This window comes from Neophocaena asiaeorientalis, unplaced genomic scaffold (genome assembly GCF_003031525.2).
Source record: "Neophocaena asiaeorientalis asiaeorientalis breed wild unplaced genomic scaffold, Neophocaena_asiaeorientalis_V1.1 scaffold220, whole genome shotgun sequence".
Lineage (NCBI taxonomy): Eukaryota > Metazoa > Chordata > Mammalia > Artiodactyla > Phocoenidae > Neophocaena > Neophocaena asiaeorientalis.
The window spans coordinates 7650565-7668352 of NW_020174042.1; the positions used below are offsets into that span (position 1 = coordinate 7650565).

The following is a 17788-nucleotide window of genomic DNA, read 5'->3' on the forward strand; positions in this document are numbered from 1 at the left end:
TTGGAATGTTAGTCTTTTTTTTTAAACTTATTTTTTAGTTTCATCAAACTTACAGATACAACTACCTTAAATGGTCAAATAGCTCTTCAAAGCTTATGAAAAAACAGCAGCTTTTGAACAAGCACTCCCACTCCCATTTTCTGATCTCAGAGGCAACCATTTTCAAGTCTAACTCATGCTTTAGATATTTAATATGTTTTTTCCTGTGGGTTTAGTGACTATTATTTGGCTTGCTTGTTTGCTTTTTTCTTGGCACTGATGATTATTTTAACGCTGAACTCCCGCCCACGTATATAATCTCCTTGCAATATGTTCAAACATATCTGATATTCTGCCATTTTCATCTTCTTAAAAGAAATTTCTCCTAGAACCTTCTGACCTATTCCAATCTGAACAGGTTGCTTTTTACTCCCTTTGTACATTTATCTTGGGACCTCTACCACAGGGATTTCTTTCACTTCTCTCCTGGATCCCATATCTTCTTTCTTGGTTTATTCTTCTTACGTGAGAAAAGGTACAAGAGAGGTAAAGTATTTGAGACCTTGCATGTTTGAAAATATCAGTACTTTACTCTCACACTTGATTGATACTTTGGCAGATTATAGAATTCTGGTAATTTTTCTACAGAATTGTGAAAGTATGGTTCTACTATCTTTTAACTTTCAGTGTTGTTCTTGAGAAGTCCCATGCTGCCATGAATCCTGACCCTTTATATAAGTCCTGTTTTTACTCCCTGGAGGCTTTTGGATATCCTCTTAGAAGTTTCACATTGATGTGTCTTGGTATGCATTTATTTCTATTCATTGTGCTGGACATTCAGTGGACCTTAAATCCGGAAAGATCTTTTGAATTTCTTTGATGATTTCCTACCTATTCTTTTCTCTGTTCTTTCTGGGGACTCTGATTTTTTGGATATTGAACTTCCTAGACAGTTCTCTCTTATCTTTTCTTTCTTATTTTTCATCTCTTGGTCTTTCTGCTCTAGATTTTGAAAGAATTGTTCAACTTTACCTTCCAATCTTTTATTATGTTTTTAATTACCACTCTCTCATTATTAATTTCCAAGAACTATTTTCTTCATTCTCTGGATGTTTCTTTTTTTTTAAAAAAAAAAACAGCATTCTGTTCTTTTTTTAAATTTTATTTTTGTCTTAGGACTCCTTTATTGATTTAGTTTTCTCGAAGTATAGCTGCTGTACAATATTATATAAGCTACAGGTGTACAATATAGTGACTCACAATTTTTAAAGGTTATACTCCATTTATAGTTATTATAAAATATTGGCCATATTCTCCAGGTTGTACAATATATCCTTGTAGCTTATTTTATACCTAATAGCTTGTATCTCTTACTCCCCTACTCCTATATATTGCCCCTCTCCCCTTCCATCTCCCCACTGGTAACCACTAGTTTGTTTTCTGTATCTGTGAGTCTAGCATTCTGCTCGTTTAGTGGATATATTACCTTTTATTTTAGTAGGGACCTTTTTTTTTTTGGCTGAGTTGGGTCTTAGTGACGACACGCAGGATCTTTTTGTTGTGGCGCGTGGGCTTCTCTGTAGTTGTGGTGTGCGGGTTTTTTTTTCTCTCTTTAGTTGTGGCGCAGCAGGCTCCAGAGCATGTGGGCTCTGTAGTTTGGGGCACGTGGCTCTCTAGTTGAGGTGGGCAGGGGCTCAGTAGTTGTGGCACACGGGCTTAGTTGCCCCGTGGCATGCGGGATCTTAGTTCCCCGAGCAGGGATTGAAACCACATCCCCTGCATTGGAAGGTGGATTCTTTACCACTGGACCACCAGGAAGTCCCTTAATGGGGACAATGACATGAATTTATTTTAGATGATCTTTTCTTTAAATAAACTTTTTTTCTTTATTTTCACTGGTTTCTACTTTCAAGACTATATGCTTAATATATTTCCTTAAATATATAGTGACCATTGCCCGTCATCTTTTTTTTAAACACCTTAAATATATATATATATATAAATTTATTTTATTTTTCTTAACACCTTCAATAACCTTTATTGAAACCAACATTCAAATAGTATCTCAAGGGTGAAATTCTGTTTCAGCAAAACCAATTTAACAATTTCAAATATATATAAAAACATTTAAAAAGTAATCTTGTTAAAGGTGATCATTTCTCCTTCCCCCATTTTATCTTCTATACATTACTACACCAAATAAACAGGGAAGACTCTGTTCAATCATCTGCACCAAAAAAAAAAAAAAAGAAGAAGAAAAGAAAAGAAGGGAAAATTGTAGTTTGACAAGTGCCAAATATCAGAAATCACATCAAATCAGAGTGTAATTATAGGCTTAATGTGTTATAACTAAGGCTTTCGATAGTACAGTCCACAAACCCAATGTGAATTCCCACCATTTTAAGGGCTCCCGTAGCTTGACTTTGCTGGACTAAAACGCACAGGGGCCGTTACCTATGATAAATGAAGTGATGCAATACTTTTGGAAAAGTAGAAACGGGTAGTAACTAAGGGTTTACTTCCAGTTATTTCAGCAATAGTCCGGCTTGACCAGCCTGAGAAAGATTACATTTCTGGTTCTTGTTTCTGAGTTGGGCCCAAAGAGGTGAGCTGCTAGTGGAACAGAAGTTATGGCCTGTCATCTTATATTTAACAGTCAGGCACTAAAAACCCAGTAGTGAGTAATATGTGCATGGGTGGGGAAAGCTGACTGTGATCTTCACTATAGGACAGTAGTTTTTAGACTTTTTGAGTTTCAAAAACCCTTAAAAATTACTGAAAGACCAAACAGCTTTTGTTTCTGAGGTTATAACTATGGATACTCATATTTGAAATTAAAACAAAGACACCTAAAAGTATTTATCAATTCACTAAAAGTAACAATAACAAATCCATTAGGTGTTAATATGAATAACATTTTTGTTGAAAAATTACTATATTTTACAAAACAAAAACAGTGAGAAAAGTGGCACTCCTTTTTTTTTAAATTCTTGGTAAAACTGGATCTCTTAGTTACTTGATTCTCAATTGAAAGTTCTTTTATTTTTAAAAATTTATTTATTTCATTTATTTGTTTTTGGCTGCGTTGGGTCTTCGTTGCTGCTAGCGTGCTTTCTCTAGTTGCGGTGATTGGGGGCTACTCTTTGTTGCAGTGTGCGGGCTTCTCACTGTGGTGGTTTCTCTTGTTGCAGAGCACGGGCTCTAGGCACACGGGCTTCAGTAGTTGTGGCTTCAGGGCTCTAGAGTGCAGGCTCAGTAGTTGTGGAGCACGGGCTTATTTGCTCCGCTGCACGTGGGATCTTCCCGGACAAGGGCTCAAACCCGTGTCCCCTGCATTGGCAGGTGGATTGTTAACCACTGTGCCACCAGGGATGCCCGGCACTCTTTTATATGTTTGCAAACTTCTTTCCTATATAGCTTGAAAGAAGACAGGTGGATTCTTGTATTTACTTCTGCATTTAATTTGTTGCAATACGTTTTTTTTTGGTTGAACTATATGGAGAGTCTAGCCCCACATAGATATGTAGTTTTAAAAGGGAGGAGTATTATAATAGCTTCTTCACACAATTACACATATTCTCCTTTGATATTACACCAAAATTTATCAAGCGCTGCTCACCCTTTTCCTCCAAGCCTATCTAGGAATGCAGGTAGAGCTGCCTGCCATAGGTCTAGAGGGTTGGTGATGGGTGGTCTCTACCATGAGAAGGGCTGAAATTATCCACAATTTACTGGCCAAGCCTTACCCTGAAAGCTTTGTCCTCAAACAGACTAGAGTACTAGAACAGTTACATCAAACGGATCCTGTCAATGAAAGTTTTGTCTAGGTGAAGAGATGGATTCCTGGCACTTCCTAATCCACCATCTTCCTTGACACCCCTTTTGATCTTTGTATTAAAAATTAAAAATAAAAAGAAGAAAACACTTGTCTTACTTTCCATTTCTTTGTCCTGTTGTATTATATCCTAGGAGAACTACTCAGCTCAATCTTTGGAGTCATTGTTGGTTAATATTTAGCTTTATCTCCATTCATAAACTCAGTAAACTCCTGTTTATTGAATTTTCTTTTTTTTTCCCCTGTAAGTCTCTTTGGAAAAAACCTCAGCTTATTCCTACTTCAAGGATTTGATAGTTTCTCTTACTATTCTTAAGATAATTAATTATTCATTTTTTATTTTAAAAATCCATTTGCTTGTCCTTGGGAATGCATATAATTGGTACATTTGCATTTTCTGTTTGTTGCATTTGGTTCATTTTTCCCTTATGGTGTCAACTTTCCATGAATGTCTGGTGATTTTCGTTTATTTGCTCTTTCTGGCATTTGGGGTTCCATGTTAGTCTCTCTGTGAGTGCTCTGTTCAGTGCAGCCCGCCTCCAGCACTTGGTCAAGGGTCAGGACGCGGTGCTGGCCGGGGCTGCCAGTAAATTGCATTCTGGGCGTTAGGGCATCCCCACACTGCTGGGAGTTGACAGCCATCTGGTGCCTGTTCTCCTCCAAAGCCTCCTCCCCCATTCTTGTGGGAAACAGGACACCTTTGTTGTCTCTTTTTTGGGGGCAGCGGATGAGTTGGAGGAGTGTATGAGGGACTAGTCAGCTGGCTGCAATTACTGCAGTACTCTAACAGGCATCTTGTTGGCTGCCATGTACCCTACTACTCCTTAAATCCACCCGCGAAGTAACCCTCTTACAAACTTTCTGGGATGTGATTATTGCCTTGAAAAATATCCCACTACCAACCATTTTAAGCCTTTCTCACAGTTTGTGGGTCATCAAAAGCCCCCCTTATTTCACAATATTATATATTTAATTATTAAAATTTCCCTGCAATTCTAGAGGTTGGAAGCATAAAAAGAATGCTAGGACATTCAGGTGCTTAGTTCATCACCTGACTTAATTTTTTAAATTACATTTTCATCTTAATCTCCTGGCTAGATTAGAGTTGCTATTCCTCATAGGTCTTGCACTTAGTCTTTAGGGTCTGTCCAAGTTCTCTATAGCAGAGCTACTCAAAGTATGGTCCTGGGAATCAGCAGTATCAGCATCTTTGGGAGTAAGGCCAAGAAAACTGTTTACATTTTTCCAGGGGAATCTTACACACATTGAAGTTTGAGAAACATTGCTCTACACTTTAATAGCAGTCCCCAGAACTAGATATCAATCTCTAGCAATAATCTGAATATTTTAAGGAGACATGATAGAACTGCATTTCAGGTTTATATTTTTATTAATTAATTCCTACAAATTATTAGTTAAGCTGTATTATTTTCTTGATAATCAAGAGTAAAATTCTCATAATTTTTTTGTCGAACTACACAATGACATCTTCTTTTGTGTGAACAGTTTGTCTTTTCTCTTTAAATATTCACCCTTTCTAAAACTCACTTCTTGTTCTTTACCACTTTCCTAAATGACTAAAGTCTCTTCAACAGCATTTATCTTCCACAGTGCTCTATCATCTTTCTCTAACTTACCGTCTAGGTGGTTTCAGACCTAAAATTTAATTCATGTGTTTTTGAGTCTATCATCTAAGTTGTTAACAAAAAGACGTATTTATCTTGAATTGTAAATACCTTAAATTTCTGGAATATATGAGCTTACTGGGTAGGATAAGAGAAGGGAAAGTTGTATTCGTGTGTGATGTAGGATGCTTTTTTGTGTGCATATTTTGCACAGAATCTAGCAGAATATTTTGCATAGAGCAAGGGCGCTATGAATGTTTGAGAAATTGAAAAATATGCCTGAGAATTACATGCACTCATAATAAATCCAGAACTCTGAAATACAGGAGGACAGAGATGGTGATCTTGCCTCCACAGCCTTGACTCATCAGTCCTCCTCTTTAAAAGACCTATAAGTACAACTTTTCTCTCATTATCTTAAAAAAAAGGAAGAGAGTCAGAGACTATCACTGGTAACTGAGTGGGTGGAAAAGAGGACCTCAGCACCAAGGGCATTCATTTATCAAGCACTGAAGCTTATGGGCTGCAGATTGTATCTCTCATTAGACTGAAAAAAATCCAAGATAATTTTCCTGAAAAATTCTAAAGTCTCAGGTAAACTGAGGTAGCTCTTGGTTCTACCAAAATGCAGGCAGGCCAAATGATAATCTTCTGAAGGGCTGCAAATGGCTCACAGCCTTCAAGGCTCCCTCTTTTGTCAGAAGCTTGCCAGAGAGCAGAGATCCAACTTCAACCAGAGTTACGCAATGTTTTCCAGACTGGATTACACTAAGCATTAGGTCTTGACTGATTGCCAGAGCAGCACTTCCAAATGATTTCTGCACAAGAATTCAACTACAGAAGGCTCAATGGTAACCATATACTGCTGGAGACATCCTTCCTATGTGGTTGTACTGAAGTTTCCAAACCATCTGCAGCAAACCATAGAACTACAAGATAAACTGATGATGCTCAGAAAGTCCACAATGTTGCTCCTTCTAGACAGTTTGTAGCAAAGAGCAAGAGAGATTTTAAACATTCTGTCATTGGATTGTTGATTTTACTTGGTGGCAAGTGAAACTCTATTTAAAGCACTATGACAAGATCGTTTATCAGGCGTCTAAAAATAATGCAAAAAGAACCAAACAGATTTTCCTAATTTCTCCTTTTGTTCCACTGACAATTTATGCATTGATATTATTACATTAATTTCTATATTTTCTATGAGGCTTTCAAATCTTTTGAAATGAACTTTAAGCATTCAAGTGGCAAAAAGAAAAAAAGTGTAGAAACCCTCTATAAAAAAACAAACCCCAGAAAAAAAGCAGTATAGTATCATTTATAAGCAATTTAAGTTTGAGAGTCTTTTGGTTGTTTTAACATTTGAAGCCATACAAGTAGAAGGAAAGTAATGATAAAACTCAAGTTTCATAAATAATAGGAATATCTGGATCCAAGTGTATCAGAAAGTAGTTTTGCCCACCATGCTGTATTCAAATTAAACTTTCTTATTAAAAATGTACAGATAACTTCAGATATATAGTAGGATGAACACATTGTTATGATACATATTTTAATTATTATAATAACTTATTACAGCAACAACTGTAATGGCTCCAGCATGTTTGGCAGCTCTTTCAAATATTATCATGATGCCATTCCACTAACTGATTTCACAAGATCAGTTCCTACTCAAGACAAGAGAACACACGTGGTTCAATTTATAATTCACTAGAGAACTGCAGACTTAAGAGTTCTGAGTCTCACACAAGGTTTTACGGACCCGGGTCTTATCTGGAGGTAGAAGAGAACGTCCTGGTTTTAGGTCTTAAAAGTAGGATTTTCAAAGCTCTCTCTCTCTTTATGAGACTCAAAAAGTATGTTGGGTATCAAATTCCTTTTTAAATTCAACCTTCTGGTAAGTATAAATGAACCTAATCCAAGAGATTGAATTTCCCTAAAAACATAACACATTCAGAAAAATATCCACAAGAAGTTCCTCTTGTTGAATTCTAAAATTCTCTCTAAAAAGGAAAAAAAAAAAACTCCATAGAAAACATCACTCAATAGAGCAAATTAGGAATGTATCGATATGTCAGTGTCTAGAGGACATTCTATTAGCACAGGCATCTCATATTCTTGGTAAATTCAGTTAAGAATTTTACTAATTAAATCACAGATTTGCCTTGACTAAGAATGCTCTAAACCACTAACCAAATTAATCACCATTTTATCCTTGCTGCTACTGCCAGCTGGGGTGCCAACATGGACTCCCTTCAGTGGACTTTGCTCTGCGCCAGGAAATTTGTCCATGTTGTTTTTAAAAAACAAATATCCTTAATGAAGAAACAGTCATGAATTTGGAAATGAACCTGCCCCACAAAATGGCCCAATCTGGTACAAACGGAGCCTCAGCTATAAAGAGAGGATCTGCTAATATCTTCCAGCAGGCTCTCCTGATTGTGGTCAGCAGAGTTTAGACACTTTTCTGAACTGCTGTCTTCTCTTGTCCAAAACTGAGAACAAGAAAAGCACAAATAATTCTGAGAAAAAAGTCTGAAGAGACCAGTATAATTAAATAATGGATAGAGTGCAAAAATATGTAAATAAAGGGGAAAAGTTGCAGAGAGGAAGAATACATACTAAGCTATCTAAGGCTGATTAAAGATGCTTATTTTTTCATGAACTACACCTGCTATTTTGGAAACAAGACCTGGAGGCAGGAAATCATTTCTTTATTTTGAATATTATCATTTTACTAGGTAACACTGCATTTTAGTTTTTAAAACTTTAATTATAAAGTACTTATGATGTATACAAGAACACAGAGAATTATTAAACATCAACTGTATACCCACTGCCCAGATCTTACAATGCTAACATTTTATTAATACTTATATTTGATGTTTTAAGAAATAAAATGTTTCAGTTACAGTTGAAACACCTTTCTTCTCATCCCATTTCCTCTTCCAGGAGTTAGCACTCCCCTAAAATGGTGCAGATCATTTCTGAATAGTTTTTAACACTTTTACTTTATATGTAAGTATTGTTTTGAGTGTTTTGAAATTTTATGTAAGTAATGACATATTACAGATATCTTTTTGCAACTTCACTGCTAGTCTGTTCCATGGGTCTACATGTCTGGCTTTATGCCAGTAGCAAATTATTTTGATGAATGTAGTTTTGAATTATGTTTTGAAATCATGGAGTATGAAGCCTCTGGTTTTGTTTTTCTTTTCAAGATTGTTTTAGTTATTTGGAGTCCTTTGAGATGCTATATGGATTTTAGGATGTTTTTCTATTTCTGCGAAAGAAGAATGCCATTTGGATTTTGACAGAATTGCATCACACCTATAGACTGATTGGGTTGTATGGATATGTTAACAATATGGAGTCTTCTAATACATGAACACAGGATGCCTTACCATTTATTTGTGTCATATTTAATTTCTTTCATTAATGTTTTGTAGTGTGCAAATCTTTTACTTCCTTCAGTTTATTCCTAAACATTTTTTCTTTTTGACGCTACTGTAAATGGGATTTTTTAAGTTTCCTTTTTGGATTGCTCATTGTTAGTGTATAGAAACAAAAGTGATTTTTGAGTGTTGATTCTGTGTCCTGTAACTTTGCTGAATTCATTTTTTAGTTCTAACTGCTTTCTTGTGGAGTCTTTAGGGTTTTCTGCATATAAGATCATGTCATCTATGAACATAGATCATTTTACTTTTTCCTTTTATACTTGAATGGCTTTTATTTCTTTGTCTTGCCTAATTGCTCTGGCCAAGACTTCAGTACTATGTTGAAAACAAGTGGTGAGACAGGGTACCTTTGCTTCCTGGTTTTCAAAAAAAAGCTTTCAATCTTTCACCAGTGAGTCTGATGTTACCTGTGGGCCCTTAACATATGGTCTTTATTATGGTTGAGGTAGTTCCCTTGTTCCTAGTCTACTGAATGTTCTTATCACAAAAGGGTATTGAATTTTATCAAATAATTTTTCCATATCAGTGGAAATTATTGTTTGGTTTTATACATCATTCCATTAATATGGTGTATTACATTGATTAATTTTTGTATGTTGAACCATCCTTGCATGCTAGGAATAAATCCCACTTGGTCATGCTGCATCAGCTTTTTTATCTTTTTTTTTTTTTTGCGGTACGTGGGCACAGGCTCCGAACGCGCAGGCTCAGCGTCCATGGCTCACGGGCCCAGCCGCTCCACGGCATGTGGGATCTTCCCGGACCGGGGCACGAACCCGTGTCCCCTGCATCGGCAGGCGGACTCTCAACCACTGCGCCACCAAGGAAGCCCTACATCAGCTTTTTAATGTGTTGTTGAATTTCTTTTGCTAGTATTTTGTTGAGGATTTTTGCATCAATATTCATCAGGGATATTGGTCTTGGTTTTCTTTTCTTGTGGTATATTTGTATGATTTTGATATCAGGGCTGGCTCCATAAAATCAATATTGAAGTATTCCCTTCTCTAACTTTTTGAAAGAGCTTTGGGAAGGACTGGTATTAATTCTTCTTTAAATGTTTAGTAGAATTCTCCAGTGAAGTTATCTGGTCCTAGACTTGTCTTTGTTGAGAGGTTTTTGATTACTGATTCTATCTCCTTACTAGTTATAGATCTGTTCAGATTTTTAAATTTATAATTCAGTATTAATAGGTTGTACATTTATAAAAATTTGCCCATTTCTTCTAGGTTATTCAATTCATTGGTGTATGAAAGTTCATAGTCTCTCTTATGATTCTTACTATTTTTATGGCATCAGTTGTAATGTCTCCTCTTTCATTTCTGGTATTTATTGCTTGAATATTCTGTTTTTGTTAGTCTAGCTAAGGGTTTGTCAATTTTGTTGATCTTTTAAAAAACCAACCTTAGTGTCTTTGAGTTTTTTCTACTGTTTTTTTCTAGTCGCTACTTAGTTTATTTCTGTTGTAATCTTTATTTTTTTCATTCCTGCTGTATCTTTGGGTTTAGCCTGTTCTAGCTCCTTGAGATATAAAATTATGTTGTTGATCTGAGATATCTCTTCTTTTTTATTTTTATTTTATTATTATTATTTTTAAAATATTTATTTATTTGCTGTATCAGGTCTTAGTTGCAGTGCGTGGGCTCTAGAGTACCCAGGCTCATTAGCTGAGGCATGGGCTTAGTTGTCCTGCAGCATGTGGGATCTCAGTTCCCTGACCAGGGTTCGAACTGGCATTCCCTGCATTGCAAGACTGATTCTTAACCACTGGACCACCAGGGAAGTCCCCTCTTCTTTTTTAATGAAGGCATTTACCACTAGATATTTCCCTCTTAATAATGCTTTTCCTGCATCCTATAATTTTTGGTATATTCTGGGGATGCATCTTCTCTGGGCCTAGGCACATAATTTCCCAGTTAGAGCTTTGCCAGTTTCTTTTTCAGGAGTTTATAATCTCTTCCTCCCTCTAGTGTTTATCTGTGGTACCACAGGTTCTCTGATGCTGCAATAAGCCACTAAGCTCTTTTGTTCTCTCCAGCCCCCCAGGCATCCAAAGTATGCTGGTTCTGTTACGGCCTCAAGTCAGGGGAGACGGAAACTAATCTCTAGGGTAGCCCCTTTAAAAGTTGTAACATGGTATGCACATTCCACTCTTCTCTCCACCCCCACCCCGAAAGAGAAGTTGTGAGTTGGGTACTTTGTCCTAATCATGCTGACCTGAGCCAACCTGTCTGTGGCACTGCCAGTTTTCTGTTGCTACAAAGACCAGCTGAGCTCTCTTTAACTCTCCATGGTCTCCAGAAATTGAAAGTATGCCGATTCCCTGTCAGTGGTCAGAGTCAGGAAGGACAGATAGCAGTCCCTCAGGTAGCCCCCCAAAAGTTAGAACACTGGACACTTTCCAGTCTTTCCCTCCCAAGGGAGATACTTCCAGCTGGACTTTTCCTCCCAACCCTCCCAAGCCAGGCCAGCTTAAGGGAGGGGCTACTGTGGTTGACATGAAATGGCTTTCTTACCCGTTTTGATATGGCTATGCTTGACTGAGTTTGCCGGGGTATTGTGACTTTGTAATTGATTTCTGAAGTCCCATAAAGTTCTTTGGGTCATACACTAGTATTAAGTTAGTGTCTCTGTGGAGGAACAGGACTAGGGCTTCCTATTCTACCTTGCTGACATCACTCCTAAAGAATTTTTTAAATGTTTATTATTTATTCAGTTTTCCTCTTTTGGTAATGACCTGCTTATATAGCTTGTCCATTTCCATACTGGAGTCTTTGCCTCTTTATGAGTGATTTCCAGGAGGCATTTCTATAGTTTGCATACTAGTCCTTTGTCTGTTTTACAAGTTGTAAATATCTTCTACATCTGGCTGCCCTTTTCTATTTGTTAACAGCTTTTTGTTTTTATTTATTTTTAGCTGAATTTTAAGAAATCAACTTTACCTATATTGGGAGTTTGGTGTGGGGTGTATGTACACACTGCATCTTATTGATTTTTGAAGTCCCCTTCAGTAATTTTTAATTCTATTATTTAAAAGATCCATTATTCAACATTCACCTCAAGGCTAAATCGAAGTCTTTACCTGACATGTAAATGATGGTAAGTGCTTTCCATGCACCCTACAGGCTCTTCTTATTACTTTTTAAGGTATATTTTATATACCACAAAATGCACCTATTTGAAATGTACAATTCAAAGATTTTTAACAAATTACTGACTTGGACAACCATCACCATCATCACCATCATCATCATCATCATCCACTTTCAGGACATTTCCATCACCTCAAGATCTTTTGTACTCATCTGCAGGAAATCCCTGTATCTACCTCTAGTCCCAGGTAACAACTAATCTACTTTCTGTCTCTATAGTATGATTTGTCTATTCTGGACATTCTATAAGCATGGAATCATACAATATGTGGTCTTTTATGACTGGCTTCTTTCACTAAGCATTATGGTTTTTTTTTCTGCGGTACGCGGGTCTCTCACTGTTGCGGCCTCTCCCGTTGCAGAGCACAGGCTGCGGACGCGCAGGCTCAGCGGCCACGGCTCACGGGCCCAGCCGCTCCGCGGCATGTGGGATCTTCCCGGACCGGGGCACGAACCCGTGTCCCCTGCATCGGCAGGCAGACTCTCAACCACTGTGCCACCAGGGAAGCCCTAAGCATTATGTTTTTGAAGTTCATACATATTATAGCATGAATCAGGAGACTGTTCCTTTATTACTGAGGAATAGTATTCTATTGTATAGACATACTATATTTTGTTTATCCATTCATGAGTTGATGGATATTTGGGTTGCTTCCATTTTTTGTCTACTATGAATAATGCCACTTTGAACATTCATATACAAGCATTTGTGTGCTTATTAACCATTTATATATATTTTTTTGGTGATATGTATTCCAATCTTTCGTGTATTTCATAACAGGATCATTTGTCTTATTACTGGGATCTTTGTATATTCTGGGTATGAGCCCTTTATCAGATGTATGATTTGAAAATACTTTCTCACAGTCTATGACCTGTCTTTTCATTTTTTAAACAGTGGTAAAAGATAATTTTTTATTTGTTTATGAATTCATTTGCAGATGGTCCTTTGGATTGCTTCTGGTTTTGAACTATTACAAATAAAGCAGCTATGAATATATAAAATATTTGTTAATACTTACATTTTCATTTGTCATGACAATACTCAAGAGTGGAATTGGTGGGCTCAGTGGTAAGTGTATGTTTAACATTATAATAAACCGCCACACTGTTTACCAAAGTAGTCACCCCACTTCACATTCTTAAAAACAGTGTCTGAGAAATCCAGTAGTTCCATATCCTTTCCAACACATGCTAATGTGAGTGCTTTAAATTTTAGTCATTTGAGGGAGTGTATAGTGGTATCACATTTGTTTTTTTTCTTGTTTAATTTTTTTTATTCTGGTAAAACACACATAATAGTTATCATTTTAACCATTTACAAGTGGTAACCATTCCATGGTATTAAATACATTCACCTTCTGTCACCACAGTCTATACCCAGAGTTTTAATCATCCCCAACATTAACTATGTACCTATGAAACAATAATTCCATTTCCTCAAACCCCTGATAACCTCTATTCTGTTTCCTACCTCTATACCTTTGATTATTCTAGGTACCTTATACAAGTGGAATCATATAATATTTGTCCTTCTGTGGCTGGCTTATTTCACAAAGCATGATGTTTCTAAGGTCCACCCACGTTCTTGATATGTAAAAGATTTTTTCCTTTTTATGGCTGAATAGTATTCTTTTATATTTATATACCACGTTTTGTTTATCTGTTCACCTGGTGATGGGCACTTGGTTGTCTCCACCTTTTGGCTATTGTGAACAATGCTGCTATGAACATTGGTTTACCGGTATCTGTTCAAATCCCTGCTTTCAATTTTTTGGAATATATACCAAAGAGTGGAATTGCTAGGACTTATGGAAATTCTATGCTTAACTTTTTGAGGAACTGCCAAACTGTTTTCCACAAGGGCTGCACCACTTTACACTCTCATCAGCTATGTATAAGGGTTCTACTTACTCCACATCCTTGCCAACATTTGTCATTTTCCATTTTGTTTGTTCGTTTTTTAAATTATAGCCATCCTACTAGGTATGTTGTGGTATACCACTGTGATTTTAATTTGCACTTCCATAATTAGTAATTTTAAGCATTTTTTAATGTGCTTATTGGATAGCTGTACATCTTTGGAGGAGTGTCAATCAAGTCTCTTACCCATTTTTTTTTTTTTTTTGCAGTACGTGGGCCTCTCACTGTTGTGGCCTTTCCCACTGCGGAGCACAGGCTCTGGACACACAGGCTCAGCGGCCACGGCTCACGGGCCCAGCCGCTCCGCGGCATGTGGGATCTTCCCGGACCGGGGCACAAACCCGTGTCCCCTGCATCGGCAGGCAGACTCTCAACCACTGCGCCACCAGGGAAGCCCTCTTACCCATTTTTGAACTGAGTTTTTTCTTGTTGTTGAGGTTTAGGAGTTCTTTTTATAGTCTGGATATTAGTCCCTTATCAGATATATCATTCCCAAATGTTTTCACTCACTTACTAAGTGTTGGCTTAATATTAATGAAATCCAATTTATCTACTTTTGCTTTGTTTCTTGTGCTTTTGGTGTCATATTCCAAAAATCCCTGCCAAATCTAATGTCATGAAGATTTTTCTCCCGTGTTTTCATCTAAGAGTTTTATAGTTTATTTTAAGGGGTTAAATGCAAAGGATTCCTAAAGGCTGAGGGCAAAGACCATTTCTGATAGAGCTTTAATTTCCAATAGCTTTACCAAAAAAATGTCACAAATTTCTTTGGCCCCCAGATTCTCTTAATGAGTTGTTAAAAATGAAATGTTCACCAATAAAAACAACTTTGAATTCCTTCATATAGTGAAGAAACATTTTGTAATATGATTAATTGCCTTTAAATCTGTCTGAATCTGTTTGATTTGTTTAGTCTAGATTTTGGAATATTATGTTTCTTAAAATAGGTTATTTGTGTACATCAAATATCTATTGCCTTGTAAATATTCTGATCGTGTTTGTGTCTGTCTGAACGATACACACTCACACTGAGCTGCACACTTCTTCCTTTTGTGTTCCATACTGCGTATGTGGGGCTTTTTACTCAATGGGTGCCCAAGAGTCATTGCATGATCTACTTACTGACCTGAGAGTTGAGAGAATAGTAATTAAAAAAAGAAAATTTGTATAACTTACCATTTTGCCATGTATCCCCTGAAAATAATCTCTCCACATAGAATACAACCATAACTATGAACATGCATTTCCTAAGAATTATAAAATTTTTCTCTTATAACCAAACTGATACATTTTGAAACTTAAGAATAGGGATGTTTAGTTTAACACCTACCGCCTTTGAGTGTTAAATCCATTAAGATGATTCTCTCTGAGTTCAGACACTAATGATAAAACCATCTGTAAAACAAAATCAGTTTCAGGTTAACTCACGCTGCAAACAGGATTACATCAGTTCTATTTTTCTTGATGTGAGTGATACTTCCGTTGAGATTCCCTACTCTCTTTCCCCACCAATCCTTTCCTTGTCTTACTTTGTCAAAGCAGTGCCGAGTCACATTTACTAATAACCTGGATTTTATGTTTAATGTCTGTTACTCCATATTCTGATGTAAGCAAATGAATAATAGACAAGTCATTAATTTCCCCCAAATTAAAACCAAGCCTGTTAAAAATAAAACCATGTTAGAGTTAGCTTACTTTTTTCCTTTCTTAACTTAGTTCTTTATTTTTTTTAAATGTTATTCATGTATAAAGCTTCCAAAAGACAGGAATAGTTAATAAACATTAAAAATCTCATAACATTTTTTAGAAGAGCTATGTTAAGACCATAAGTTAAAATTTCTTGAATTTGGTTAAAATTTAAGGTAGACAAAATCACAGCTTTAATACTAAGATGTAAATATATAATACTATTTACAAGATTGTTATTATTGAATATTTTGCTTTAACATAAAATTCCTATCAGGTTATTTTTAAATACGAAATTCATCCAACAGTAAAAGGCTGTGTTTATATTGGTTAAGGAAATCTTTTCTCCCAAAAATCTTTGACAGAATAAATGAGATGTATGTGTTAAGGGACAGAGAGGTTGGTTGATTTAGAATAACCTCTCCTGGTTTCCTTCTTCTTTCTCATAATCTCCCATCTCACATTTTTTCCTTACATGGTCATAAGTCCACCCAAGGTAAGAAGAGATAAACATAGAAAAGTTAAACATCTCTCCTGGAGGACTGAAATATTTCCATTCACCTTTTTTTCAGATGGTACATTAAGCAATGAAAATTTCAATACTAATAAATTAAAAATACTCACATTTTTAAGTAAACCAGGATAGTAATCTGTGGGTGCATACCCAAGAACTTGAGTAAAAAGATCAACTTCTTTTATATTAAATCTGAATGTGGAAAGTATATGAGATAACAACCCCTAAAAAACATAAACAGAAAGAGAAAAAGGTCTTAAAAATGAATGTAAGTCCCCATTATATATAATGCCTAGAATCTGGGTCATTTGCAAATGGGGTGGTCTCTATGAAACGAATAACTTAATTTGTCCAAATAACTCAGGTCACTTTGATTCAGGTATAAAGAAGAAATAAGTTAGTGATAAAATTATTACATTAAGTAAATTTAAACAAATACTAACAGTGAAAAAAATGTATAACTAATGAACAGTGCTTTCACCATATTAAAAATGTGGTCTTTACTGTTTTCAAACTCAGTAAAATATTTTTATCAGAGTAGAGATGATAATTTAATACATAAAAAGGAATGCACCACAAATCACAAAGGAAAGATTATGCAATAAATGGTGCTAGGAAAACTATTTGAAAAAAATTAGATTCTCGCCTTACGTTATTTATTAAAATATACTTGAATTTACTGTAAATTAAAGAGATCAATGTAAAACTGAAATAAAATAATAAACAAGAAGAAAATACAAGTACTTTTCACAGGTCTGAATGGGGAAGAACTCTGTAAACTGAAAATCAAGGAAGCAAATCACTGATCATTTTAAATGAAAAAACAAAAAAACTCTTGTGTTTTCCAGCGAATAATATAAGCACAAAACTATGAAGAATATTAACAACAAATAATACAGACATATGTAATCAAATCAGTGTGTAAAATACCATATGACAAATACTAAGAGCATAAAAAAGGAGTATGAACAGATAATTTCTAAGACAAAACACAAATGCCTAAGAAACACATGGATAAATGTTCAGCCTCATAATCAAAAAGGCAAATTTAAATATCAACATAACGTTTTCCATTAAATGAATTAAAGACTTTTAAAGACATGAATACCTAAAGCTAATCTGGGTTCTCTGAAACAGGTACTCTGTGTGAGGTATTGGAAAAATACAAATGGGATCCACACATCACTGCTATTGTGAACTGCACAAAGGCACCTATAGAGTGTAAGCAAGTATAACACAAACCATACCCACCCCCATGCTTGGACTGCCAGGGCTATGTCTGCCTAGATGTTTGTAACGTGAAGACACCTTATAGGTTGGTAGAGGCCTACTTTATAGAAAACAACTTGAGAATGTATATTAAAGGTTTTAAAAGCATTCAGAGCTTTTAACATACATTTAAGGAAATAAATCCAAATATCATGATGGGGATTATGCTCAAAGATGTTCACTACAGTGTTATTTCTCATAGTAAAAAACGTCTAACAGCAGGGAATGATTAATTTATAATACCCTCAATACCATGGCTCACTGTAAGCCATTAAAATGCTTATAAAGAATTTATGACAGCATTTTAAATGGTTATAATGTTAAATGAAGAAAGGAAGATGCAAAATTGT

The 17788-nt window shown here is 35.9% G+C and overlaps 1 protein-coding gene across 3 annotated transcripts in view; it reads right to left on the reverse strand.

Annotated features, from left to right (window-relative positions):
* FANCC (FA complementation group C) overlaps positions 1-17788 on the reverse strand; it is a 261961-nt gene that overhangs the window by 61460 nt on the left and 182713 nt on the right. For all 3 annotated transcript variants that reach the window (XM_024753883.1, XM_024753885.1, XM_024753884.1), the window contains 2 exons: positions 16280-16393; positions 15300-15364 (listed from right to left, as the gene is read on the reverse strand). In XM_024753883.1, coding sequence (XP_024609651.1) covers positions 15300-15364; positions 16280-16393 — 179 coding nt within the window. The remainder of the gene's footprint in view (positions 1-15299; positions 15365-16279; positions 16394-17788) is intronic.